This window comes from Bactrocera latifrons, unplaced genomic scaffold (genome assembly GCF_001853355.1).
Source record: "Bactrocera latifrons isolate USDA-ARS-PBARC rearing strain unplaced genomic scaffold, ASM185335v1 scaffold_137, whole genome shotgun sequence".
Classification (NCBI taxonomy): Eukaryota; Metazoa; Arthropoda; class Insecta; order Diptera; family Tephritidae; genus Bactrocera; species Bactrocera latifrons.
In genome coordinates, this window is record NW_017534819.1 from 742,104 (window position 1) to 769,625 (window position 27,522).

General features: G+C 38.0%; 1 protein-coding gene across 2 annotated transcripts; it reads right to left on the reverse strand.

Moving 5' to 3' along the window:
- Positions 1-27,201, reverse strand: LOC108965216 (FK506-binding protein 2). Of its 2 annotated transcripts, none has more exons than XM_018927453.1 (5): positions 26,993-27,201; positions 21,176-21,397; positions 2,339-2,427; positions 2,054-2,241; positions 1-572 (listed from the first exon to the last, which is right to left on the reverse strand). In XM_018927453.1, exons 2-5 carry the CDS (start codon positions 21,352-21,354, stop codon positions 393-395), a joined length of 636 nt encoding a protein of 211 aa, XP_018782998.1. In that variant the 5' UTR covers positions 21,355-21,397; positions 26,993-27,201; the 3' UTR covers positions 1-392. The 2 variants fall into 2 exon arrangements, with proteins under 2 accessions (XP_018782998.1, XP_018782997.1); XM_018927452.1 differs by having other exon boundaries at positions 2,042-2,241.
- Positions 27,202-27,522: the final 321 nt, after the last annotated feature.

Here is a 27,522-nt window from a genome sequence, read left to right on the forward strand (position 1 = left end):
TAGTGCCTGTTCCTTGATTTTGTTCTAGGCCTTGCTTTAAAATTTTTGAAAGATGAAGATTCTTGTGTCGCGGTTATAAATAAAAGTATTTGCAAATTTATTTAATTTCATTTCAACGCTTGCGTGTAAAAATATTTTATGCACATACCATACATATGTATGTACATATGTTTAACCTCATTTTCCTACAATGCAATTTGTTAATCGTTTTTTAATTATTATTTTTTTTAAGTTATGTTTGTATATTTTTGTGAACGTATGTGCGCGTGTGTTTGCGTTGTTGCGAATGTATGAGTGTGGGATGAAGCGTACGCTTCAGCTACCCATTAATATAACTACTATTGTACAAGTATATTTGGCAACCTTGCCACCACTCGCCAGTCGCCGTTGACTTAGAGTTCGTCATGTTTGGGACCGGAGAACTCGTCGTGTGAGATGAAACCGTTCTTGTCCTTGTCTTCGTGTTGGAAGATCTCCTCAACAAGTTTGTCGTTCTCCTTGAGCATGTTTTTCAGTTCCTCTGAGTCTTGACCTTCAACGGCGGTCATTTGTTTCTTAAGATATTCGCTGACCTGAAGGAAGGAAAAAACATTAAATTATGGCAAAGTTTGTATAATACTGCTGAAATATGTATGTACATACATATATATAAGGTGCATAAATGATTATATAAATTAGTGTTAGTTTATCATGCAGTTTGGAAAAGTGTTAATGCACTGGAGGTTTTGCCCATGCCTCCTCATGCAAAGTCTACCCAAAACACACAAAGTTGATAGACTTGAGTACACGCAAATACATATATACTCAAAAAAGTGGTGTTTCATTAAATTGTACATTGTAGTTGTAATCTAATGTGGAATATCCAGAGGATCTTGGGATCTCATGTCACAAAAGAGTAATTTCACGTCCTCTTTAAACCTCAGACTGGAAGAAAATTTATTTACAGATTTGAATTTCTTATATTATTCAAAATCTCAATATAATCTCAGGTTCCGTACAGGGTTTGTCCGGAAAGTAATAGGAATATTTAAAAAAAATTTTTGAACCAATCGTTACAATTCTTTAAAAACTTTCTCCGGAATAGCCTTGAGAGCCGAGGTGCATGCTGCTTCGATCTCCTATCACCGGCAACTTCAGACAAAGAAACAAAAAAAATCTGGGGGACCACATGTGGGGTGTAGGGCAGCTGTGGAAGCAGTGGGATGCCGGCCTTGATTAGGTAGCTGTTTATAAGAAACGGTGTGAGACGGGGCGTTGTCGTGGTGTAACTTCTAATCAGCTGCTTTGTCTTGTCGGATCTGATTGACACTTTGCTTAAGTCTCTCGAGTACTTCCCCGTAAAACTTGGTGTTGACGGTTTGTCCCGGAGGAACAAATTTATGGTGGACGATGCCTTCGATGTCAAAAAATACAATGAACAACGTTTTCATTTTGGATTTGCTCATTCTTTCCTTTTTGGGGGAGGAGACGCCGCCCTGTACCACTTGGAAGATTGCCTCTTTGTCTCGGGATCATACTTAAAGACCCACGACTCATCACCTGTGATTACGTTATTAAAATGTCGCGCGAAAATGTTTGTTCTGACTCTCTAAGTACTTGGAGGCAACAGACTAGCCGATCATTCGTTAGCTAGGAACACCCCCTACCGAATACAGTCGGTGCGCCTACGGTCCGAAGTATAGTCGCGGCGGAAGAAAACCAGTCCTATTACTTTACGGACAAACCCTGTACTTCTACTCTTTCGAAAGAACAGTCCAATAATTTTGAAAAATAGTACAATGACGTCTGATACTAGGTAGCTTTTGTAGTTCCCTATATTCCAGAATTTTTACGCTAAAGTTAATATACATATACTACAGGCAGTGAAAGAAAGACGGGGGAGAGATCGTAACCAGGTTGTCTCTCTATCGCCCTGACTATATGTATATATAACCATGCATAATTTACTAAGTCATCATCACCACCATCACCAATTCCATTGAACGTTCAACATAACGTCTTAATGTAACTAATTACGTGGTGAAGAAAGTGCGATCCATACATAAACGTTTACCTCATCACGGCTCAGCTGCTTGTCGCCGTTCTCGTCGATCTCCTTGAAGACATTGGTTGGTGGTGGAGTGTTGCCGATATTGATCAATTCGACTTCAAAGAAGAGTGTGGCCTTTGGTGGGATGACGTTGCCAGCACCACGATCACCATAACCCAACTCGGGAGGAATGACCAATTTACGTTTCTCGCCTGTGCAAAAATGAACATATATATATATATAAATTATAAATAAATTATGGCTATAAAATATGGTAATTGTTATGGTAGAATATTATTTTGGACTCACCGACGCACATGTCCAGTAAACCCTGATCCCAGCCCTTTATCACTTGGCCAGCACCAATTTGGAATGTGAAGGGTTGATCGCGGTCAAAGCTGCAACGAAGAAGGAAAAAATGCATTGTTTAAAAAATATTTATAAGTATGATAATAAACACTTTAAAAAATTTTTTAGTTCTCTCTTGATACAAATCTTGTTACTTACTCTAACGTCTACAAAAGTCTCGTATATTTTCAACAAAAATTTCAAAAATAAAAATTTAAATATCGTTATGTTTATTAGCGTTTAATACCTGTGCCACAACCAATGAAATAATTCCTCATCAGCCTTATTCTGAAATTTACGATGTGAGAAAAAATTAATCTGCATCTCCGCCTTGGCGTGTGCAGTGGGAAAGGGTGATAGAGTCGTACGAAACAGCTCCAAATAGATGCGATGGGTAGTAGCACATGCTTTGCCACTCACACCAGACAACCCAAGATAATAAATGTACCATTTGCTGCCGAGTTAGCGACACCATCGGCACCCAAGACGAGCCAAGACGCTAACATAAGTAGAGGTGCATATTTGATAATAATTGAGTGCGATACACTCCATCAAACGGCGATATAAACACAATAACAGCATTGCAAAAAAGCGGAACGAATACACTCTCTCACACACACACTCAAGTCGTGTATGCTAGGACATAGTGCTAATAAAAAATTGAAGAGAAACGCGCGACAGGGAACAACTCGAAACCATCTTTCAAACACGACAGTCAGCCACAGTCAAGCGTCTTGACTGACATGGGGTGTTGCCGAATGGTTGGTGCCTCCCTTGCAGTTATAGCTTCTTAAGAATTTATGAAAAACAACCGTTATTATGTTACCCCCACAACGACATAGATGTGAGGCGGATGTTGATGAGTTTGCGGAAAACCAAATGTTGACATAATTTTCCTTTTTCAGAGTGAGAGTTGCTGAACTGATCAAACGAAATTCGTTACTTGCAGTGTTGGAGGAGAAAATTAATTAAACAAGAAACTTTATGCGCTACTTATGTATATCAAAAAATTTAATGGAAATTGTGCTCCATAGTGTTTATGAGAACTGTTTGATAAAAGTGAATTAAGAAGTGGTAAAGAACAAGTAAAATAGTATTATATTATTAATAATAATTGATTTGCTTAGATTAGATTAGGTTAGATGGTCGATCGAAGATCGCACATGGACTGATATATGTAGTCCTTTGTGAAGGCGAGAGGCTAGGCTTACTGAGGACAAAGATCACTAGATCGCTTTTGCAACAGTCCATTCATCGATGGGCTAGTCCACGCGAAGTAGAACACAGGAGGATACCAGAGCACCGACCCGCTCCCATTCTACCGATAGCGATTCTACCTTCGGCTTCCACGAAAGTTTCCCATCCAGGATTCCAGTATGAGCCCTAGATATTTCACTTTATCCGCCTGTTGCAAGCGGATTTGTACCATTTTTTGCGGCAGAGGTGTCTCTTAAACTTCTAGTAAATAAAACTATTTCGGTTTACTTGGTTTGATGGTGGGACTACTTCCGGTACTTAGAAACTTTTCTTCGACCATAAGTGCTACATAGTCTGCCTAGGCAATCACCCGGCAGCCACGATCCTCAATTTCATAGAAGAGGAGAGAAAACTCCTCTTAGTGGGGTTCCCCTACTCACGTTTTGTCGAGCGCCTGTTTTGCCCATTTCGTTTCACAGTCGCACAAAAGACTGATAAATGGCGTAAGAAGGAAAGAAAGGCGCTAACATGAATCGGGCAAAGTTTGTAGGGGACTTCACTCTCATGACAGGCGGGTCCATGTAACTGGGATGGACCTGGATTTTTAATCGCTCAAGAATGGTAACTTAACGTAACAACTCTTAGCTACAATGTGCAGAAACAAATATTCCAATGTCAATAGAGTCGGAGACCAATTAAGAAACAACATGCTGCACACTTGTCCTTAGATTCTTAAAAAAATTACAATTTAAAACAATATGTAAAAGCATAAAAAGTTCGAATGAAAGAACACAACTCCTGAACAACACTTTATTATTCGTTGTAAGTTGACATTAGCAAGGCGGGAAGTATTGGGAGCCACTGTTTTTGCCTCAACTTTGACAAGCAACAAAGTTAGGCGAACTTTGGTAAAAAATTAAAACTACACCAGCGGGAATGCGCACGAACGACACCGTTGTTGTAAGTAAATAAAACTCCAATAAAAAATATTCTTAACAGCCATAATGGAGGCGCAGTTTTTAAAAGCGATGCAACGATGGTCGGATAATGATAATGGATATTTTTTAAAGGAAAGGGACAAGCAGATTCAAGAGGATTTTTTTGAACTAGAAACTGTTGTGTTATATGCCCTGGGACAGTGATGGGACATACGGAAGAGTTTTTTTAACAACATTTTTTTTTTTGGAATATTTTAAATGAACGCTGTAAGAGTCAATTCCTTAAATAAAGATTAGTATTTACATTTTATGAGAACGCTACATGTGTAAAAAAATTTTTTTATAGCAAAGAAAAATAAATAAAATTCCTCAAGAGTATTTTTCACTCAGTTCATCTTAAGTTGAGCTCTAACTTAAATTATAATTTCGTTGAAGCACAATTTTTATAATTAATGTTTAACTTCAGGTAAAATTTCTTACAACACAAGCATCTTTGAATATTCTTTGAAGATGACATCCAACAATACTGTAAATTTATATCTATGGTTATGTCGCATCATTTTCAGCGCGTCACTTGGGACCGTTAAGTCGAATATGATTATCACGAGTTGTCCGCTGGCAGCGTGACTATCACCGCAGAGCTTACACGCCGCTGCGACAGCGCTGTGAAGAAGCCAGCTACTTGCCATACACTCTCCGCCATTCTTTGCTCACTTGCCGCTAGTTTCAGCTACAACTTTTATTTGCTGCTGCTGGAGAGCGCTTAAATATTTTATTTGGCTCTCTTGGGCTTTGTAACAATTCAAAAATATTGTATTTGAATTTTGCATACAACTTGACTGCTGTTCTTGTAGTTGCGTGTGTATGCTTGTGGTTGTGTGTGTGTGCGGGGTGACGCGCCTAAGTGTATGCTTCCCACGGTGATGCAGCTTTAGTGTCAAGCGCACATTATCCACCAAAATGCCGCGAAATTGTGGCGTAAAAGTGCCATAACCCCCGCCTTCACAAGGCGTGAAGTACATAGCCATGCGAAGGGGGGTTTTAAGCACTCGCATTTTATTTTTTTCACAGACAAATCTCCTGATGGTAAACAAGAAAGGCATGCCAAAACACAAATTTACAGTTATGTTGTACATTTGTTTGACATTCCACTCTAAAAACAAGCGGATTGTGCACACTTTGGCAGGGTTGCATGTATGACCGTGCGAATTTTTATTACACCATGCGACGTGAATTTCCAGTGTGATGTGTTTGTTTGCATGTATGTGTGATTGTATAAGCGTAGTGGTTTCTTTTTTACAGCGTAAGCAAGAGCAAATCATTCGCGCGGTTTAAGTGACGGCGTGCAATTTGAGTTGCTTAAAAATGCAAGTGTATTACATGTACACCTTTGCCGTTTACATGTTTACCGTTGTTCTAAACCTTCATTCATACGTTTAGATGTTCATGCGCTTAAAAAGAAGCGAATCGTATAAACGTAGATTTTATATGTTCAAATTTCAAATATGCTTTAAAGCACTTATGAACATACATACATACACACAGATATTGCTGTACATATGTTGCAACTTTGCCGGCATCATCAACAAGGCTTAGGTGTCATTTTAAAGCCGCGCTGATCCCCATAGATTTATGATTTAGGCTAGATAATTGTTATTTTCGCGACGTGTTGCAAGCATAAGCATATCTGTTATATACCTGGTACATATGTAGGTGGATACATACGTATATATACGTGCATATGATGTCAATTACTATACCCGCGCTTTGTGGATAACCGTTATAAATAAAATTTAGAAACGCAAACAAATTGGTGTTAAACGCTGCGATTTAGCTGATCAAACGATAGGTGAACGGCACATTTGCTGTTGCAAATACACAATGTAACAATATTTATGTTTATGCAAAAATCGTGCGTTAAGCATTTGCCGATATGAGCCAATAGAAGATTTGAAGAGAGAGAAACAGAGATTATTTAATTTTGTATGCGAAACAAAAAATAAAAAATTTAATAGTAAAATGTTTGCAGATTTTTCCTAGAATTAGTCTCAAAATTTAATGTGAAAAAAATGTGAATATGAATCGTCAGGCATATGCTTTCCAGTCGTTGAAACACTTTTCATTAGCACTTTTCGGGAGGGGCTTTATCTCTTCGATCGAATTGTTCTTCCACAATTCCGGCCCTTCTGGACGGATGCTCCCACGCAAACTCCTTATTGATCGCAGTGAACATCACTTTGATTTTTGAGCGGCTTTGGCGTGATTTTTTTGTGTTGGTGCAAACTCATAAACCGATGTCTCTGCGGCAGTTGTAATACTCTCCATGAATGTGGGATCGGAAATCGCACGATCGAGCATGTCCAAAGAGACCTGTTTACAGTACTCTTTTCAACATATCCACCGACACCGTTAGAAGGGAGAAATGTAAAGATATCTTGCCATTTCACTAACAATTGTCTGACGATTTTCAAGCACCATATCCTTCACTTTTTTTATTACTTTTATCAGTTGAAGAGGTCGAAGGTCGTTCAGAACGAGGCATGTCTTGAACGATCTCGCGACCATCTTTAAAGGTTTTGTACCACTTGTAGGCTTGTGTATTTGATAAAAACTGAATCACTATAAGCCTTTTTCAATATTCGAAATGAAATTTGGTTAGAAATACAAAATTTGAGATAAATTCTTTGTTCGATATTTTAATTCATTGTAAGAATCGCAACGCCACAAAATTTTATTTTTTTTTTAATCATTTAGCGATAAACAATTTAAGTTAGTATGAGAGTCTTTCAAGTCGCAAATTTTTTAATATTTTTTGATTTTGTTATGAGCATAACTACAATTTACTCTACCTGGAATAACACTCAACTCAGTACTTAACATCACTTGTTGAAGCTCATATCTTTTGCTCCAAGAATGCCTAAAAGATTTAATTTACAGAATTAGGTTAGTCTAGTAGGCCAATAAGCCTCGCATAGACCAGTTTTGGTCCTGTGCTGGACGCGACTTTGATTCTGTGACCTCACTGTAGATAGATTTTCCTGTGTATCATACCGTTATGACCTCAGATGTTTACAGCTCCATTGTTTCCCTCGTGCCTTGTTCTAGACATTTCCTGCAGTCTTCTCGATTAGTCAGCCTCATTCTGCGGGCATGTGTCGACACCAGACAGTGACCAGTTAGTACAAGAGGCCAGCTCCGTGGCTTTCGCAATAGCAAAGACCTCAGCTTGAAATGTACTGCAGTGGTCTGGCAGCTTAAAGAATTACTTGACAACAAAGTCAATAAACAATTACAATTGAGCAACATCGTTCTTGGTATGACAATCAGTTCTTTAATCTAAGTCTATATTGATATTAAAGAGCGGATATGAAGGAATACTAAAGTAAATTTGACTCGAACACTCAGTATGAACCCGCTCGGACAAAATTTGATCAGATGAACGAAAAACAAGCCGAAGCGATTTGGTAGTGAGTCAAGAAGATAAGCAGATTTCTGGTTGAGCAACCTTGCTTACTTCATAAATTAAAAATGAGCTCCATGAAGGAGTTAGCTGATTTTTCTAAAAGTTGTTATACTATACTTAAATTGAAAGTTGCTCTCAAACAAATAATTTATTTTTACCTAACAAAAGCAGTAACCCGCACTGTGAATGTTACATGAGGCAAGAAAATCCAACAGTGTGACTGTTTTGTATGATGATTGTAGGAAATTTTGAAGAGAACCATTTGGGAAAACTTCATTTGTTCTGCTAACTTAATGAGTAGTGAATCAAAGGGAGCATTACTCAATCGGAAGGACTACAAGCAGCTCAGAAATCCTTTATTCTCGGTCGTTTAGTTGGGCATATACAAGCTACACGCTTATGTGGATATTTTGTAATTTTTCGCAAGTGCATATTTGCACTAGCCTTCGTGCACGTGCTGAGGCACATCAAGCCGACTATGCTATGTATATGTATGATATGTATAGATGGATTTATACGTGAACCCCCCTATATGTTAAAAGTGTAGTGAAATGAGTGTGCTTGCTTCCTGCCACGCATTATCATAAAGTCAATGGAGGTTAACCCGACATTACATCTTTACCGCACAAAAACTCTTTTTTTTTTGCAAAATTCCAACGCTTTACTTCGTTCGCAGCTTTACACCACACTTTCCCTTTACCCCAAAGCATTGCTTTTTATTTATTTTGTTGACTTCGCACCTAAATATTTGATAAGCTTCGATTTCGATTCTGTAAAATGTAACAACAACAACAAAAGGCAGAGACGGTAAACAGCGCACACCACATACACCAGGACTGTTGTAGGATTCAAATGAATTGCGGTGGAATGTTAAATTCTGTATTCATAGCAGCAACAAAAACACACGAGCAGGACTTTGTACACTGTTTAATGGTGCTGGAAATGGAGCTCTGAAGTCTTGTGTGCCAACAATAAATGTAAATGTAAACAAACTCAACCCGACGCTCATTAAATATGCGACAGAATGGCTCATTGCCACTGTCATTGCGTCGAGCGCGGTGGCAGGTATGAGAGCGCCAAATGCTGCCACGAACCACATATGCACATCGCAAGCTGATGCCAGCTGTAGTCGGCAGTAGTTGAAGCGCTAAAAAATTATTTCATTTCAAAAGCAATCCAATTCAATCCTTTTTTGCGGATGCGTACGAAGTGATTCATGCAACTGGTCGTGCGTTGGTATGTGTGTTTGTTCGTACATTGCCTTCGGCTACAGGATGCGCGCCAGCAAATCCCATAACGGCATCGATTACTAAATAATAAAGCACACAACGTTGGGATTTTTATGTGTTGTAAATCGAAAATCAACAAACTCCGCACCCAAAAAAGGAAAATACTCTCATTGGGAGTCGTACGCTCCCCCCTGTGGCGCTTGAGGAGGGAGCGTGCTATTCCCAAATACAACTGTATTGCAGAAAACTCAGCTGGCAGCTGCCATATAACTGACTGCAGTTAAAGATACAAATATGAGCGGCCATCAAGCAGCTGGTATGGGACCGGCTCGACTTTCTTCAAAACGATTTGCGTGTTAAAAGTGGCAAAAAGGCGCTGCTTCTTCTACTTTTCGCCTCTATTTTCACTGATTGAATTGATTATGTAAGATCTACGTACATATTCATTTGGCTAGCTATACCAATTCTTCTTTTTACACCTCCAGGGCATCGTAATCGCTTGGTCACCACATTGGACTTTCGAATTCACCGACTCATCTATACACATACATGGTAGCCAGTTTACTTGAATTCGAAACTGCAATTACTCCGAAAAAACTTCGGCTAAGTGTAAATTCGTTAAAGCTCAAGCGCTTTGCATTGCTGTTCCCTGTGGAAAAATTGCAAGAAGCGCGTAAACTTGAAATTTATGGCTGGCGGCTCTGCAGCACGTACAGCCATTGGCTCACACACTTATATTCCTACATATGTATGCGTGTAATTTTAAATGAAGTTGCTGTAAATTTGAAGTGAAAAAGCAAAAACAAATTTATCGTAATAAAAATGTATCTGCGTAAATCCAATCCGCCTAAGCTATTCGCAGTGGGTAAGCATTGCGAGCTCTATGGTCAAAATTTAGAATAGAATAAGGGGAAACGTGAAAATAGGCTGCACTTAAGCTTAAGCCCCTAGGTGTACCATTTCTTATAGAAAAAAACGGCTTAAAAACATTTTTAACTTCATTTTGATTTATCAAATTATATGGCAACTATATGCTATATAGTGGTCTGATCTGAACAATTCGTTCGAAGATTGTAGCATTGTCTCAGAGAATATTCTGTGTCAAATTTCGGGAAGATATTGGGTGGTTGAAAAGGTCTTTTCGAATTTTGCAATATATGTCAATGCAGTCATATATTATATCTCCAGTGCTCCCAATCACATTGTGTCCTATCATATATGTAGTTTTGAAAAGGTGAGACTTTAAGCATCATTTAACCAAAAAAATTCAGGTAAGTTTAAAAAAAGTTACAGATGTTCAAAAATGAGTGAAAAAATTAAAGAAATTCGCTATATTTTGAAATTTTTGTATAAAAAAGGAAAGAATGCCACGCAAACCACCAGTGAAATTTTGTGCAGTTTACACAAACGATGCTGTATCAGTTCGTGTAACACAAAAATGGTTCGTTCGCTTATGTTCTGGAAATTTTGATGTGAAAGTTGCACCTCGCTTTCGTCGACCTATCGTTGAAAAAGTCGATGAAATTATAGAAAGAATTTACCAGGACCGTCACATAAGCAGCCATGACATCACTAAGGAACTTAACCTTCATCATCAAAAGCTCGAGGTTTGGGTACCAAATGAATTGTCTTTGAGAAATTCAATGCAGAACTCCCTTAATGGAGTAAAGTTGACTTCAAGAGTAGTCTGAGAAAATTACTTGTCGCCGAAAAAACAGAAAAGTTTTACACTGATAGAATATAGCCACTAGCGGAAATGTGGCAAATAGTGATCGACCAAAATAGTATATATTTGGTTTATTAAAGTTCATTGTAAATATAAAAAAAACAGGTTGAAGATTGATTAGAAATACGAAAAGACTTTTTCGACTACCCAATAGTTTAACAAATAAAAAAGCTAAGTGCTTTCATCTCGAGCAAATTTTTTAAAGACTTTTAGCTTCTTAGCTAACTAGCAAATTTTGTCTACAATGCGAGCATATTCGACCCAGTGTGTAATGATATTTTTGAATCTACTTTGGCTAGTCGACGGTGTAATGGAACAGCATTAATTATTTAAGCAATTCTAACACATATACACTGTGTGTTATGGCCATTGTAGTTACAATATTTCAAGAAAGTGCTGGCACAATCTGCAGACGGCAATGCAAATCACGCATTCGCAAGAAATTTCCAGAAAAGAATACCTTACTTAAATTTGGAGAAATCCAAGTCACTTATAACATCACGTAGCAGAATATTACTAGCTAATCTACACATATGATATAAAAGAATTAAATTTAAGGCAAAACTCAAGTATAAGTTTTAGCTGAACTTTGCTGAAAAAAAGTTGACTTATTTGAACTAAGTCTAATTTTGAATATGAATGCTATTTATGGAGGTTATAATAGGCACAATACGAGGTTGTGGTATGACGAAGATGAAGGAAGGTTTAATTATTTGCTCTTTTCAATAGTAATATTTACCACAAATAATAATTACTTCCGATCTCAGCTGTCTAAAAGTAATCAACAAGGTAATCGATAGGGTAACCAATAAGGTAATCAATCATTAAGAAGCAGCTAACGGTAAGTAATAATTCATATTTCAAAGAAAAGTGTGTCAATTGACACAGCTGCCTTGACAGTGGCTATTATCAAGCGCCAATTATTGCAGCCGCGAGAAAGTTGCAGCTTAGGAAGCGCAGGGTGAGCAAGAGGAGAATACAATAGATACTGTAAGCATTGTAACAATGAGCTTGAACAACTCCGCGCTTACCTTGGATAGCGCAAAAAACCATAAACAGTGTAATTTAACGATAGCTCCATATGAGTGCACACATACACACATATATATATACATAGTAACAAACAAATGATTATATAGCCATGAGTATGCGACAAGTTTGCAACTGCCGTTGCCTATTACCAGATAGGCAGCTATTGTCGTCGTCACCTTGGTGAGCGACCGTGACAATTATAGTAAATATTGTTGCAACTTGGCAGTGGCAGGCAGTCATTCAACCGCGTGCTGCAGGCATGCAACATGCATTAGAGCGCAGCGGCAAGGCAATTAGCTGCAGTAAAGCATATACGAGTGTTAATGCCAGCAACTGTGTACATATGCCGTTGTACAACAACAAATACCGAAACTAAAAGCGAAACCTTGCCACTTACCACTAGTGAGTAAAAAAAGTGCATCCAAGTAAATATGTTTGTTGTGTGCGTAACGTGTTTTAACACTGCTGCAGTTGACTTCCTGATTTGTTGCGTTAATTGTTGGCGCTTACCCCCAGCTTGCTTGCTGTTGTTGCCGTGCATGCATTCGGCCAAAGGAGTTGCATTGGCCAGCGCTTTCGCAGCGCGGACAAGTTTTTCTGGCCAACTGCCTTCTGTTTTTGTTTATTTGCGCATTTATTTAACGTCCGTCGTCATTGCGTCGCAGCGCACGCAATCCCTAAGCCGACTTAAGCCATAATGGGTGGCGTAAACACAAGTGGCCGACGCGTCGAATGCGCAACAGCTGGCGAGTGGCGCGTAGCTTGCCAAGCGGATGGCGGCGGCTGCGAGTTTACTCTTAATCTTTCTTATTTTGTGTTATTTAATCACGTTTTTTCTGTTATTTTTGGACGCTCAATTAACGGCGGCGCGTTTGCGGAGACAAAACTTTCACTTGGCTTGGAATGCTAGCAAATAAGCAGAGCCGCACACACACACGCATACATCTTTTACTGTCGTCGAATATTTGCAGTCATCTTCCCACCACTCATCTGGTTATTTAATTTTATGCAGTTTATTTACGTTTTTATTTCATAATCCGCGTATGCACCTTGTAAATTGCATTGCCCTCGGCCAAATGTTTGCCACTCCATTCATGCACACAGGCTTCCGCGCTCTCTAGCTGGTGAATTACAGAGCCGTTGCATGGTCTGTCCATTCAACAACATGTCACATGCCTCGCCGGGCCATTAAAAACTTATGAAACATCCTCAATTCATGTTTTCACCAGCGCATTCCTTCACAACACTTTCCATAAGTCATAGCGTCCTGAGATGTGTGTCGTTGCTTCAAGGAAAGATACAGGTTTTGCATACACACATGTGTTTTTTTTTGTCTTTGCATTGCTATCGGTGCTCTGAAGAAGTTTCAGCAGTTATAAGTGACAAGGCGTGTAGAAGAAGAAATGGTCTTTTCCCTGCTCATAACAGGAAAACATACACCTGAAAAATGAGACGAACGACGAACTGACAGGTGCGGATGCCACAGTGAGATATTTTGTTGAAGGCTGCAGTAATTAGTTCTAAATGTACTGAGTTTACAATTATGATAAAGAAAGTGAATATTGATTAAATAAGAATAAGATGGTCTTTACTATCATTACATCATCATCATCATTTTCGGCATCTAGCATTGGAGTAGAGGACGCTAATAAATAGTCGAGTTATATTTCGAATTTTCTCCACATAATATTCGGGTTTTGAATTATATTTCCGATCTAACAACAACGGCAAAGAAGTGATAATAAGCATGCATCAGCTTCTTTTTAGAATATGGTCGGACGAAAGCATGTCTGTCGATCTATGCCAACTACCGTGGGATAAGCGCCCTCAACATCACATATAAGGTTCTGTCGAGTGTACAGTGTGAAAGACTGAAGCCCATTGTTAATAAACTTATTGGACCTCATTAGTGTGGCTTCAGACCTAGAAAACCAACAACAAAAGGAGCTGCCTTTATGCCGCTATGTCTGAATTTGGTATCCCCGCAAAACTAACACAGTTGTGTAAACTAACAATGGGCGATACCAAAACCTCCGTCAGGATCGGGAAGGACCGCTCCGAGCCGTACGATAGCAAACGTGGTTCAAACATGCGACATCTTCAATCTGTTTTTGAACAAAATAGTCGACCTGCAGAGCTGAATTGAGAAGGCATATTGATGGATGATGAAGAAGGATATTGATATCATTGGCCTCAACAGCTGAGCCGTTAGTTATACTTCCTCCAGAGTGGAAACAAATAGGTCTGGTAGTGAACGAAGACGAAATATCTCATGTCATCAAACAAAGAGTTGTCGCACACGCGACTTGGCTCTCACGTCACTGTTGACAGTCATAACTTTGTCTGTCTTAGAACCAGTATTAACAGCAACGACAATGTCAGCTTCGAAACTTTGCCGACTTGTGCCACTTCGAACTGAGTAGGCAGTAGAGAAGTAAAGTCCTCTCTCGACGAGCAAAGACCAAACTCTGCAAGTCACTCAATATCCCCATCCTGCTATATGGCGCAGAAGCATGGAGGATGACAACATTTGATGAGTCGCCGTTACGAGTTTTTGAGAGAAAGGTTCTGCGGAAGATTTATGATCCTTTGCCCATTGGCAACGGCGAGAATCTCATTCGATGAAACGATGAGCACTATGAGTTATACGACGACACTGACATACAAGTAGTTCAGCGAATTAAGAGATATGTTTATGCCAATAAAGAAAGTAGATGACACACTGTGCCTGAATTCAACTCAAGAAATTTTGGCAACGCACATAAACGTCAAAAGAGCGAGTTATTGTCTGCAAATTTTTTAGCGGTTGGTGTGATGTAACAAGAGTAACAAATTAATATTTTTTAGAAATACCCCAACCACACCGCAATATTTTACAGCGACGTTGGGCGCCAGTTGATTACTTTGGAGGCAGAATGTGGCATTGCAACGTGATACAATGGCGCAAAAGGGGTTGGCATTGGGTTGGAGAAGGAATGTTATCAGTTCACGTTATGAAATATGAGACATATTATACATATGTTAAATGAAAATGTCTGCTTTTAAGCGCGGGGAGCTGCTGACCTACTTGCTATTGCACATAATTGATGAAGATGTTGGGAGGATTTTTTTTGGTATCGCGACTTTCATTGCAGAACATAACTTACTTAGCGTCTCTTTTACAGCCATAAGATGGGACTGCAGGTCACTGGCTAATTTCAGTAACCTCCCAAACATAACCGGAGAAAGTGATGCCCCACATATTTGTGCATTTAAATGCAAAAACAATTCATTAGCTTGCCAAGTTGAGCTGCCAGTAAAGCAAAGCGATGAAAATTTTTAGGCAAGATATGTGAGTGAACGGGGCAACAAGTGGAACTGAAACAAGCATAAATAACTTGGTATAAATTATTTTGCATTGTTCTTGAGTAATTCACGTGCCGCCTTTAATATGCATAGTTGGCCACGTCCTCCTCCAATTCCTTCTTCCAACTAAGCAAAGCACACGCTTTACTCTACCGCATTGTCACAGCGCACGTGCTACATTTACAAAAACAATAGCGCCAACTTTCAATGGCGAGCGTTGGCTGTTGACAACTGTGTTCTATTGTCCTTGCACCTGTCTCTGCAGCCTTTAAATCTATCTGCTTTTCCGCTCATTTACGAGAGGGTGGGAAGATAAAAGCCGTGAGAACGTGACCCGACTTTTTTCGCTGTTCAACTGCATTCACTCAATTATTTATGAAATTGTTATAGTCTGGTTTGGTCCGCCTCCACATACAAGCATAGGTATGTATTAAAATGCTTTGCCGTCCCCGCCCAACCCCCTTTTCTGGTCATTTTAATTATGCAAACGTTGATGAAATTGCAAACAAATGACTACGAACCCGTTATGAGGATGCTACACCTTGTTTTTCTTCGCCGCACAAGTGAAGGAATACCCTGCACAGGCTGCTTATATATACAAATATATGTATATATGTATTTCGGTGTGTGTGAAATTTTGTTTGCATTTGAGTGTTCCGAATTAATTTTTCAATTTAATTGTCTGCCCAATTGAATAGGTTAAACGGACTGAATTATATTATTTTTTGGTATTACTGTTATGTTAAATAGAATATAAATAAAAGTTTCATACTAAACATACGAACATATTACCGCGTGTAAAGTCTTAGTTTTGTTATTTTAGTAGAGTTGCCACAAGCTTCCAGGTAATCTTGACTACTAATAACTAAATAAAAACAAAGTATGAAAAATATTTATTCGCAGAATTTTTGAGATTAGATGTTGTTTCCAATTAAGGTATTCAAAAAGCTTGAGAAAGAAATCGAAAAGTTCGCTTAAAATAGGAGATGGACGGAGAGAAGTCGCTGGCAGAAGTAATGTAGAGAGTAACGTATCGTTTGGATAATTTATCAAGAGATTACACCCTTGCTCCGCTCACATTGGAATGGGAGCGAGGAGTACCTATGTTGGCATCTTATGTTCTAGCACTGGACCTTTGGAGCTCGCGTACACTTAGCAGGCGTTAGTCGACTAACAATATCTATGAATCTACCTATGCTTAGAAAAGTTCATTTTGCCGCAATCTTACTGGATATTGTCCAAAAGACATTCTTCCGGTGCGGCCAAAGAACTTGTCGAACCCAAGTTGTAAACGTTGTTTGGCAAAAAGTGAGGTGGACACTGTCTTTTCTCTTCCATTGTTCAGATTTTGTGAGATTGAGGTGGAAAAATCTCGGCAGTCATATTTTCGGTGAAAAAGAGACATAGGCGAAACTGACACTTGATGACTCAACAAATTTGTGACGGTTTCAAAGCTCTTTATCTTTTTTGGGGATCTTTATGATAATGTTTCGTAGGTTCTAAATTTTAACGTTTTTTTAAGATCCATCCTGGGACCTAACCTTGCATAAATTGCTAATATAATTAGTTGGAGGATTACAGATAAAAAAAAACTGTTTTTTTCTAACTGGTGACAAACATAGCTATAAACATAAATTTTAAAATAAATGTTTATAAACTATATAGCAAGGAATTCCGATTTTCGGACATTTATTATCAAAAAAAAAATAAAAAAAACATCATCTAGCAGGACATTACTCAAGGAATGCTGGCAACTCTGTTCTTTCTCACATCCCGTAGACCTTAGAAGTTAGGTTTGCTAAGTTGCTTGTTAGTTTCACATTTTTGCCAATTTCCTGTGCATAATGCAATTTTCGTCTCCTGGCACGCCTTTTACATGAGCAAAGAGCATTAATCCTTTTTATAATTAATCAAGCACGTACATACTTGTATGTACTATGTATGCAATGGAATTTTTCACCGCTTCAACGGTTGAAAGAGTTTACTGAAATCTTCACAGGGCGCTTCCTTATTTTTATTGCAGGGCCGTCTCGCTGGCAATGAGTATTCTCTTTGTTTCAACTATCAATTGCAAAAGCACAAATGAAGGAGTAATAAATGAAAAGATGTCTTTACTCATAAGATTTACAATCTTGAGAGTTGTGTGCTTTTGACATCAATGGCTTATTGTTTTTTGTACGAGGAAGGAGTGGGGAAGTTTATCGCTCAAATGACTTTGATTGGGTCAGTGTATTATTGAGTTGCAGAAATTAATATTAAAGGCTTAGTTGGGCTTTAGCGCTGATTAAAATAAAGTTATGCGTGTTTGTGATGCAATATGTGGCACGCGCACAAGAGTCTGTTGAAAATATTTTTATAAGCCATTAAAAAGCTGCTGGCGACATCAAAACAACATTTTATTTTTGTTGTTGTCGTACGAATTTGCCTACAAAGTGCAGACGCTACGCTAAGCGCGTGTTTACTTTATATTTTCAACGGCATCTTCTCCTCATGTCTGTGTACAACATAATTGCTACAATATAAGCCAGCAGCGATCTGCCAACAGACGCATACATGTCGAACTACATTGTTGTTGTTCCCCTTATTTATATCTTCTTGTTCTTAGCTTTTTTTTTTATTCTTACTAATTGTAAAGGTAAATCTTTATTTAAAAGCAGCAGCCAAGGCAAGCTGCAAGACGGCTCTCAAGCTGCAGCGTCAACTCATAGAACAAGTTAAAGCCGGCGTAAAAGAGTGGCATGCAACCGCCACTTACAGGCATTTGCACAATCAGCTTCTGGCTGCTTGACTTTTTGACTACGCGCTAATTTCCGGCGCATATCCGTTGTGGCGGCTAAAGTGTTGCTCATACGCCTGGCCGACTCCGCAGCCACAAAAGCTTTGCAAGTGGCTAAGACAGAGAAGCACTGCGCGGCTAACGCCGCTTTTGGCATTAAATAAACTGAGAGTTATTTTGCATTTCTGCGGATTTTTTTCCGAACTTTTTGTTTAAATTGCAATAAGCAGACAGTTGACGATGCCATCAAAACGTTTACCCAGTCTGCCGCGGCTCATCGAAACTGATTGTCCAAATGTTGACTAATGGTCAGGCTAAGTGGTGCTCAGCCAGCAGCAATGTGTCGTGTGGCACGAGCACACTTTGTCGCCATATAGCAAAACTCTTGCTTAGCACCATTCTATGTGTGCGTGTGTGTGAGTGCTTGTGCAGGTGGCTGCAACAAGTGACACTTGTGAGCGCTAAGAGCCCAACCGTTTTACGGATTGTTTTGATTTTTTTTTTTTTTTGCATATTTTTCCATTTTGTGTGCTTTATATGCCTCACTACCTGGTTGGTTTGCTGATTGTCGGGTTGTTTGGTGCGCCAGCGAAACTTGTGAACTAAAATGAAATCACGGTAAATTAAGCAGAAATCAAAAACTTTCTCCTGCGTTGCAACGTCGCCTGCTGCAAGCGTCTATCTGCCACAGTTGCCACACACATCTGCAGTCGCCGAGTCGCCGCTTGCTACCTTAACACAATTTACTCATTCCCGCCTGGCACAATGTATTAAACATGTGTGTATGTGTGCGCTCTGACGACACGATTCCAGTTATCAAAGCATCTGGTTTTTGACTGCGGTGCTGACGTTGATAAAGTCAATGGCAAAGTTGCCGAAAATGTTGCATGCCACCACACAGACAACCGGTTGGCCGGGGGCACTTAAAGCGACGACATCAGCGGTACAACTATGGCAATTGATGACTGATGTGCATATGTACGCGTTGGCATGTGGAGTGCAGTGTGTTGCTTTTTTTTGCTTCATTCACTTTTGCTAAACTAAATTTGAATTTCAAGTGGGGCGATGGAGCGAGTCCAAGTTAAAATGTGTATTAAGTGTAAGTGCTTCGTAATCATTGCGACTTTATTTTCAATATACAAACACACATGCAGCACATGTATGCATATGCTTTGGCTTTACCGTTAAGCTAGCGTTAGACAAGTGGCATGCCACATACACATTTTTGTTAACCATCACATGACTGTGTAGATATGCACAGACATATGTATTTACAGCAAACAAGTGCAGTCCTGAGGAAAACATCAAAAATCTGTGTGTCTGTCGTAATTTAATTTTTATGAGTAATTTCCGCTACTTATTATGTTTAGATTTTATCAATCCACTTTAGATATTGACTGGTTAAACCATTTTAGAAATTTGCATTTTCTTCAAGTCTTTCCTTTTTACATTACTAGAAATGTAAGTCCACCACACTCTAATCAAAAACATGCTAAACTTAATACAGGAGTTGCTGAAGATATCTTGCCAAACAAAAAACTTTTCCATACAAAAACTTAGATTTGAGCGTTCAGTTCGTACAGCAGCTACTGACATCTATGCTACAATCGACCGATATCAACTCTTTTGAGAAAAAGGAACGTGTGAAAAATGTTAGATCGATATTACAAAAACTAGTTCGACTTCGGACTAGTTCGCGTATATACAGAGCCATAGACGCACTGGCGAACATGACTAAATCGACTAAGCTCAACATACTGATCATTATCTATTACAAACTTAGAGGCAAGCTTAATATACGTTGTTCAGAGTATAAATATATATTTTTAATTATGTAATTTTTAGGTTAGGTCTTTGGTTACATCGAGTCGTAATCTCAAAATCAAGTCAGCTGAATGGCAGTGAAGGCATAACGCTAGGAGAAGGCGAACCCGATTCTGTTTAAAACCCATTCAACTTTTACTATAAGTTCATTGTGCTTCACTCACTTAAAAAATTAAAAAATATTATTGGAGGGTTTTTGGCACAATATTTATGATTATGAGAATATTTACATGTAGATACATAAAATCATATGCATAGGCATATGTGAGAATATGCACACATATTTCGTCACATAAATTCGTATGAATTTCTCCACTTTTAACGATTTGCCAGACCAAAATGCGCAACCCTTTGTTTGTTGGCTTTTGTTGACACGTAATTTAATTACAATAGCGGCGCTCCACCAAAGTCAACGAGGGCCAGATAAATCACGACGTCACAAAGAGTGCTGGGCATGTAACTGAGAAGTAGTTGGCGCGGCTGTAGAAAGAGGCAGCGCGTCTCATTAATTGGGTTTCAACAACAACAACAATCGTTTTCGGCAACACTGTGCTAAACTAACGCACTTTTGTAGCAAGTGAATGTATTTTGACTCACTGATGTGTGTTGTTGGCATCCGCTTTCACCGCTAGGGTGACTTGCGTGTTGGCCTAGTAAAAATTAGTCACTTTGCGGCATACATCACACACACCGCTGTACAAGCACACAGAAATCTGTGAATATTGTCTGTGGTGTATCAGCAGCAAGCACCAAAAGCCAAATAATTACAAGGAAGCAACAACAACAATTRGTGTTATAAAAATCAGCGTCAAATGCGCAGCGGTTATAAATAACACAAACACAAAAGCGTCAGCAAAGCTTATCTTCTTTGCGTATCTCGCTGATAGCGGCGCCTAATTTATGAGCTTTTTGAGCTTCGCAGCGCAGTGCAACAAGCGTCTGTACGAGTGTGTGTTGTCATAGGTGTAGGGTTTTAAAGGCGAATCATTGCCCTCGTACACATTCGAGCCTACAAATCATACAATACATATGTGTATAATACGCATATATGTATATATATACATGTACTTAGATATGTACACAGTAGAAAATACTTATGTATGTACACAGTAGCAAATATCGCCTAAAAAACTTCACTTGGATAATTAAAAGCTTTTGGTGACGAATTTAAACACTAAATAATGTCATGTCTCTACGTCAGCTAGTAGCAACATGCCTCACTTTCACTAAGTGCTGTTATCACTTCGGGATCTCGTGCTCTCACTTACCTCGAATCGAATTTCTTGCCGTCCGTCAGCGTGCCGGTGTAATGCATCGTCAGCATATCACCATTTTTCGACTTCTGTTCGCACACCTCGGGCGTACTGACGACATCGACTTTCAGTTCTTGGGCGCGCACGCTCGACGCCAACACAAGGCACGTTGCAATAAGTACGAATTTTGCCATTTTGCTGTTTCGTATTTAGTTTCGCGTTTTCAGACTTTATTATCTGCAAAGAAAACAAATTTTATTAATGCGGTTGATAGGAAGAGAATGATGTGAGATATATTTCTATCAGTTGGTTTTCCAAAATTCTGAAAATATGAACGATGACATAATAAAATGCATTAAAAATACTAAAGAGGTATTATAGTCTAGAAATGAAATAAATCGATTTTGTTCCAAGTTTAACTATTCAAAAATATGTCCATGTTTTTCAAAATTAAATCCAACTAAAATTGTTCAAGCCACAGTATACCGATTATGTGGAGCCCAGTATCTATAGTTGAATTATGACCGAAAATATGTATGGAATATATAATTCAGTGAGAATCTTTTCCTGATAACAATATCTCTATGTATGAAAAATGGGTTGAATCGGGTCAATACTTTCCCATACACCTAATATAAAGATGTTCGAACTCCGAGGTAACTTTATAACGCATATATTATTCAATATGCGAGTTATCTTAATAAAATTGAGAGAGCGTGTTTCTTTTATAACCGTGCATATTAGCTGAGAATAAGTAAATATCAGAGCATAATTGCTATCTTATAAACCAAGCTAAACTGCCAACAGCTAGTTGCGTATCCATAACTAAATCGCCATTCCGAGTCGAATCGGTTGCCAATCAGTTGCACTTTTCATGCGAACCATCAGCTTGATTTCACTGGAATTGGCCACATTTTGACTCGATGCACACGAAACTGCTTATATCATTGCTTTCGTAAGCTGTGCTTTGTATGCAGTTGTCGTCAGTTGGCCCGGATGATGGCCAGCGATTGCATAATCATTTGCCAAAGTTGAAGCCAAAGCATTGAAAAATAGATTACACACCGGTGTCGAATGAAACAACAATGCAACAATCGGCACAATAAAAAATCTTATGAAAAACTTATAGGCCTAAGGTACAGTATGGCAATTGAAAGTAAATGTCGTCGAAAATATTTAAATTATACTGAAAATTATAATATATATTGGTAGTCGAAAAAGTCTTGACGTATTTTGTCAAAAGATGTCGTTGAGTTGGAAAGGTGAGATTTCTAGTTTCATTCGAGGAAGTTGAAAAAAGTTACAACAGTTCGAAAATTAGTGAAAATAATGAAGAAATTCCCTATATTTTGTAATTTTTGTATAAAAAAGGGGAAAAACGCCACGCAAGCCCCCAATAAAATCATGATACAAGCGTGGTTAGGCTCAACAAATGGTCGCAAAGCCAGGATGGATGCTTCAAAGGGTTGCGCTAAATGTTCACTATTCACTATGAGCTGCTCCAGCCTGGTTGACGATTGGCTCTATATTTTACTGTCAACAACTGATGAGATTGAGAAAGGACTTCGTCTTCCATCAGAACAAAGCTAGACCACACACATCTTTGATGATTCGGTTTTGATGCATCCACCATATAGCTATATATAAGACCTTGCTCCATCGGACTACCATTTGTTTCCGTCCATACAGAGCTTCCTTAGTGGAGACGAGTTGCCTTCAAGAGAAGCCTGTGAAAATTACTTGCCGCAGTTTTTCACCGATAATCCATAAAAGTTTTACACTGATGGAACAATGTCTCTAGGGGAAAAATGGCAAAAAGTGGTCGACCAAAATGGAAATAAGTTGAAGTTTGATTAGAAATACTAAAAGGCTTTATCGACTACCCAGTATATCACCAGGTGTACTCAAGGTCTTTCTATATACCTTTACGCAACTCAATTATTCATTTAATTTCACTTTTGACATTGGCAACGCGCCCACGCTGTTTCGATTTTTAACTTTTCTTTTTAATTATTTCGCCATTTCGGCTGTTTCCACCCACTGTGCCGCTATGCCACCATATATCTAAAAGTAACTGTTGGTGCGTATGTATGCATATACCAAAGCTAATGCGCGGAGGCATGACTCTTCATATTCATACGCACACACACACGCAGGTGTATGGGGTATTTTTCTGCAATTTCGCATTGTGTTATGCAATTGCGGTTGCTTTGTGTAGGTAGAGTATATTGTGAAATTCGATTTTTTTTCTTCTCCATCATCTGTAACCACTTCGTTTATATTCAAATTCAAAGAAAGCCCACAGCGCATGCGCGCCAACTGCTGATGCCATTTTGGCCGACTGCTGGTGAAATCGCCACTTCAAATGCATCGCGTATCTTTTGGCCTTATTTTTTAATTAGAAACTTTGGGCAAAGTGTTACAAGAAATGATGACCGCACTCCAATTAAAGATGCCTGAGTGGGCGTTGTGTTTAGCCAAATCAGCGGGCATTCAATGGGTGAACCAAATAAGTACTTATTTTAGAGAAATAGACACTCGGCAAAAGAAAGTTTTGAAATCACATAACGCATACGAAACGATGATTTCATGGTAACTTTATGTGAAACTCCGTCAATGGCGTATAATTTGTTTATTTTTATGTCTGGTTGTGCTACAATTGCGCATTCATGGTGAAGAGCGATACATAACAACCATTGAAGACTTTTATTGTATAAATATATCTGTATGAATGTATACATATCTATGTGTGCATACGAAAGTGAAGAAGTCTTGTGCAGCCTTAATTAAGCCAAAATGACACCTAAAGTCAGGCAATTAATTAAAAGGTGAAGAAAGCGTGGAGTGAGCAAATACAATTATTATAAGCGGGAAATGAAATCTTTCGGAAATGGTGAGAAACTATGCAATTAAATTTGAGAAGAAAATGTGGTAACAGCGTGTGAGTATACATACATATGTATGTACATACATATACACATTTTTTTGAGAGTTGAAAGGCTGTTAACAGTTACCGAAAGATCGCTGTCTCAAAAACTGAGAAACTGAGACAGACATGGCTAAATGACTTTTATGAGGTGTCCGAAGTTCGTTTTAGGTTTTATAAACTTCGAAACAAATTTAAGTGGTTACATGGGTTTACAGGTTTCAAAAAATTGAGTTTTCTATTGTCTTATTAAATTCTACAACAACTCTAGAATATTGTCCTAAATTTTCAAATTGATCCGAGTAATAGTTCGCAAGACTGTATCTAGCTGGGCTAAGTGCACCGTCTTTCAACACGTTTTTCTGGCAACTATGTTTTTGAACTCGGTTGGCAAGAACTACGCAACCCATCTTCGTGAAATTTACACAGGTTTTTGAGATTCAATTCTTAAAAACTTGGTCAAGGGATGTCGCGAAATTTTAATTTTCTTGTAAAAATACAGACAAAAATCCAATTTTCATTTTTTTCCCTGCGTCCAAGTTCTAAGTTAAGTTTTCAACCAAAACACATATTCTTTTCACTTTAGATGATCCTGTAAGAAGTTGTCATGCCAACGCGGACGTATCTTTTTCCTCATCGTCACCGCAAATGGCGTCACAATCGGTGAGTTTAAAATATTTTTTTCCAAAAGTTTCAGAATTTCTTTGTTAATAACGCATGTTCGTAAAAATAAAAATTCGAATAAAACATTTATTTTTTTATATGAGAAAAAGTTGTTAAAAACGGTTTGTTTTACTCGACGAAACCCATGTACATAATTATTTTTATTTTGTAAATTAATTACTCTATTGAGGGTATAATGAAAGTATAAGTTCGCTTGGAAATGTTGATAAAAAATTTACGTAGGCCCATTTAAGGAATTCGTATAAAATGAGACTTCGTAGTCCAACTTTTAGCAATATGTTAAGAGCATAATTTCACAAAATGTTGTTTCGATAATAACGACAAATATGGAATAATTTGAATGTTTTTTAAATTTTTCGTTTTCGTTTAGAAAAGTACTTTATATATATAGTGAAATACATAGTATATCCGTTTCGCGAGCGTATCAAATTTTTCTTTCAAAACATGAACGAAATCTAATGCCTACATGTTGAAATTTTATAAAGAAAGAACCTGCTCTCTCGGCTTCCGCATTGACTCACATAATAAGCAAGGAACACTAAATTCGACAATAAAAATCGAAATATTCTTCTTCATGTGTTTCATAGACATAAAAGTTTATGACCTCAGACGACACACATTCTCTGTTTCTTTTACTTTATTTGCTTTCTTTCTTGCATTTTTATTCCACCTTAGCTTAAGTAGTTTATTTTATTACTATTTCTTTTTGGTTGCGGCATTACCTCTTTCTCTGGTCGATAGATATGGTAGTATGTATGTATTTAAATGAGATGTTTGCTAACAGTTAGTTCACGATCACGACAATGAGCAGCTCACGCACCGCTTTGAGAGCTGGACTCACACATGTGAACTTAAAGAATATGGCACAAATGTTCTGAGAATTGAGGTTAATGTGTGAGCAGTGGAAACTAATTTTAGCTGTGGTTAATTGAGTCTTTTAAAGTTAATGTAAGGACTGAGGTTTATTCTCGTCTTAAAAAATAAATCTTGCATATTTAAATAATATGCTTTTTGCTTTATTATTATATTATCTCTCTTTACGTAAAAAATTGTTTGAATTGGAAAGCGAAAAATCTCTGCAATCAGGTGTTTTTTCATGTCCTATTATTCCAGTTATTTTCTTCGAAAGTGAAACATTTTCCCTTAAACTGATTCAAATAGTTCCAACTTAAGTTCCAGTTTTGAAGCATTATTTTATCTCAGCCACTATTTTCTATTTAAATGCTCGAACTGTGCTAATTTAAAGACGAAGAATATGTCAACATTTTTATTAAAAATCAAAAGTAATTATCGTTTTAATTTATTTATATTTGTTTACGACGGAAGCTAGCTTAAAGTTCAAAGACCACATTGTCTCCATTTTACTGTTTTTATATTCTCTATAAGCTACATTTCCATACTAACCCAGAAAGCACACAATTTGTACTTTTGGGATCCAAAAAACTGAGTTAAAAGTTGAAAATTACCTGAAGAAGAGGTWTAAAATATATACATACATATGTACATACAGCATATAAGAATCAAATTAATGAGACTTTCGAATTATTTCATGCTACCATTCTGATTGGAACAAATAAACAATCGACGTGTCATGAGATCAGCCGGCGAGAACTCTCGCACTTGTTTATAATAGAGCTAAGAGCAACTATTGTYTTTGTGTACACACAAAAACATTTTAAGATTTTGTGTGTATTCTTGATAATTGTAGTACGCTGTCTTTGACTTCATTTCCTTCTTTCGTCAAATGTACTGATAAAATTATTTGCTTTGCTGGCATAAATAATCAGCGGCTTGACTTCTCAGCAACCGTACAACAACAGATTACGCTTGTAATATACTTGCTCTTATCTGCGGACACGTTTGGTTGGAAGCACGAATTTATATACACAGTTCTATGCATAWGTACGCATGAAGAATGGTACGTGTATGCTCCTAATTTGTTGACTCTAATGTCGATTTGTTTTGTCGCTGTTGCTTTATTAGGTTTCACTTTACCCGCCTCATTCAATGCGCTGAACAATCGAGGTTCTCTGAGCATTTATGCTTACTCTCAACCAAGAACTATCATTTTTCTTTTTTTATTACTGTCGATTTGACAATTTTTTATCGCTAAAAATTATTGCTCTCCATTCTTCACATTTAATACACGGATGTTCCCATACACTATTGTATACATAGATATGTATATGTTTGAATACGCCGAATAACCACGTCATAATTACCTGCCAAGTTTTACGGAGTATTCAAGTATGCAGTAGCTTTGAACACCGGCGGACTAAGCGTTAGTAACGCAACGCAATTAAGGAAGGAAGTAAGTACTTAGTTATCTTCCCAAAGCGGGTGTAAAAATTTCACAAAACGCGGACTAAATGCGAACTAAATAAATAGTATCACCGATTGGATCGACGAGCAGACCTCAACTGAATGATGATCGTTTTGTGGCATTACGAGCAAAGCTATAAAGCTGACGAATTAACATTTTAGCCAACAAAAATGTGAAGAAACTCGTTTACTCGTGGAATGAGCACGTACTGAGGAATCATATGTATGACTATTTGTGCGGGTACGTATTTACATGTATGCCATGTTAAGATATTTTCTCCATTCAATATGAATCCAAAGAGCATGACTCTTTTCTCCATTAGCATTTTGTGCATGTGTGTGAGAGTGTCAAAGAGTATTGAAATCAGGGTTTCGACTCGATTCAAATATTAGTAGAAACTACATAATATGTATTTTTATTAAAATTAAA

Bases quoted from the DNA above. Each gene is read 5' to 3' on its own strand.
- LOC108965216 (XM_018927452.1), bottom strand. From the start codon at position 21,354: ATGGCAAAATTCGTACTTATTGCAACGTGCCTTGTGTTGGCGTCGAGC. The intron at 2,242-2,338 runs GTGAGTCCAAAA...ATTTTTGCACAG, and splicing joins TTTACTGGACATGTGCGTCG to GCGAGAAACGTAAATTGGTC. The intron at 573-2,041 runs GTATGGATCGCA...TCCTTCCTTCAG, and splicing joins GTGATGAGGTAAACGTTTAT to GTCAGCGAATATCTTAAGAA.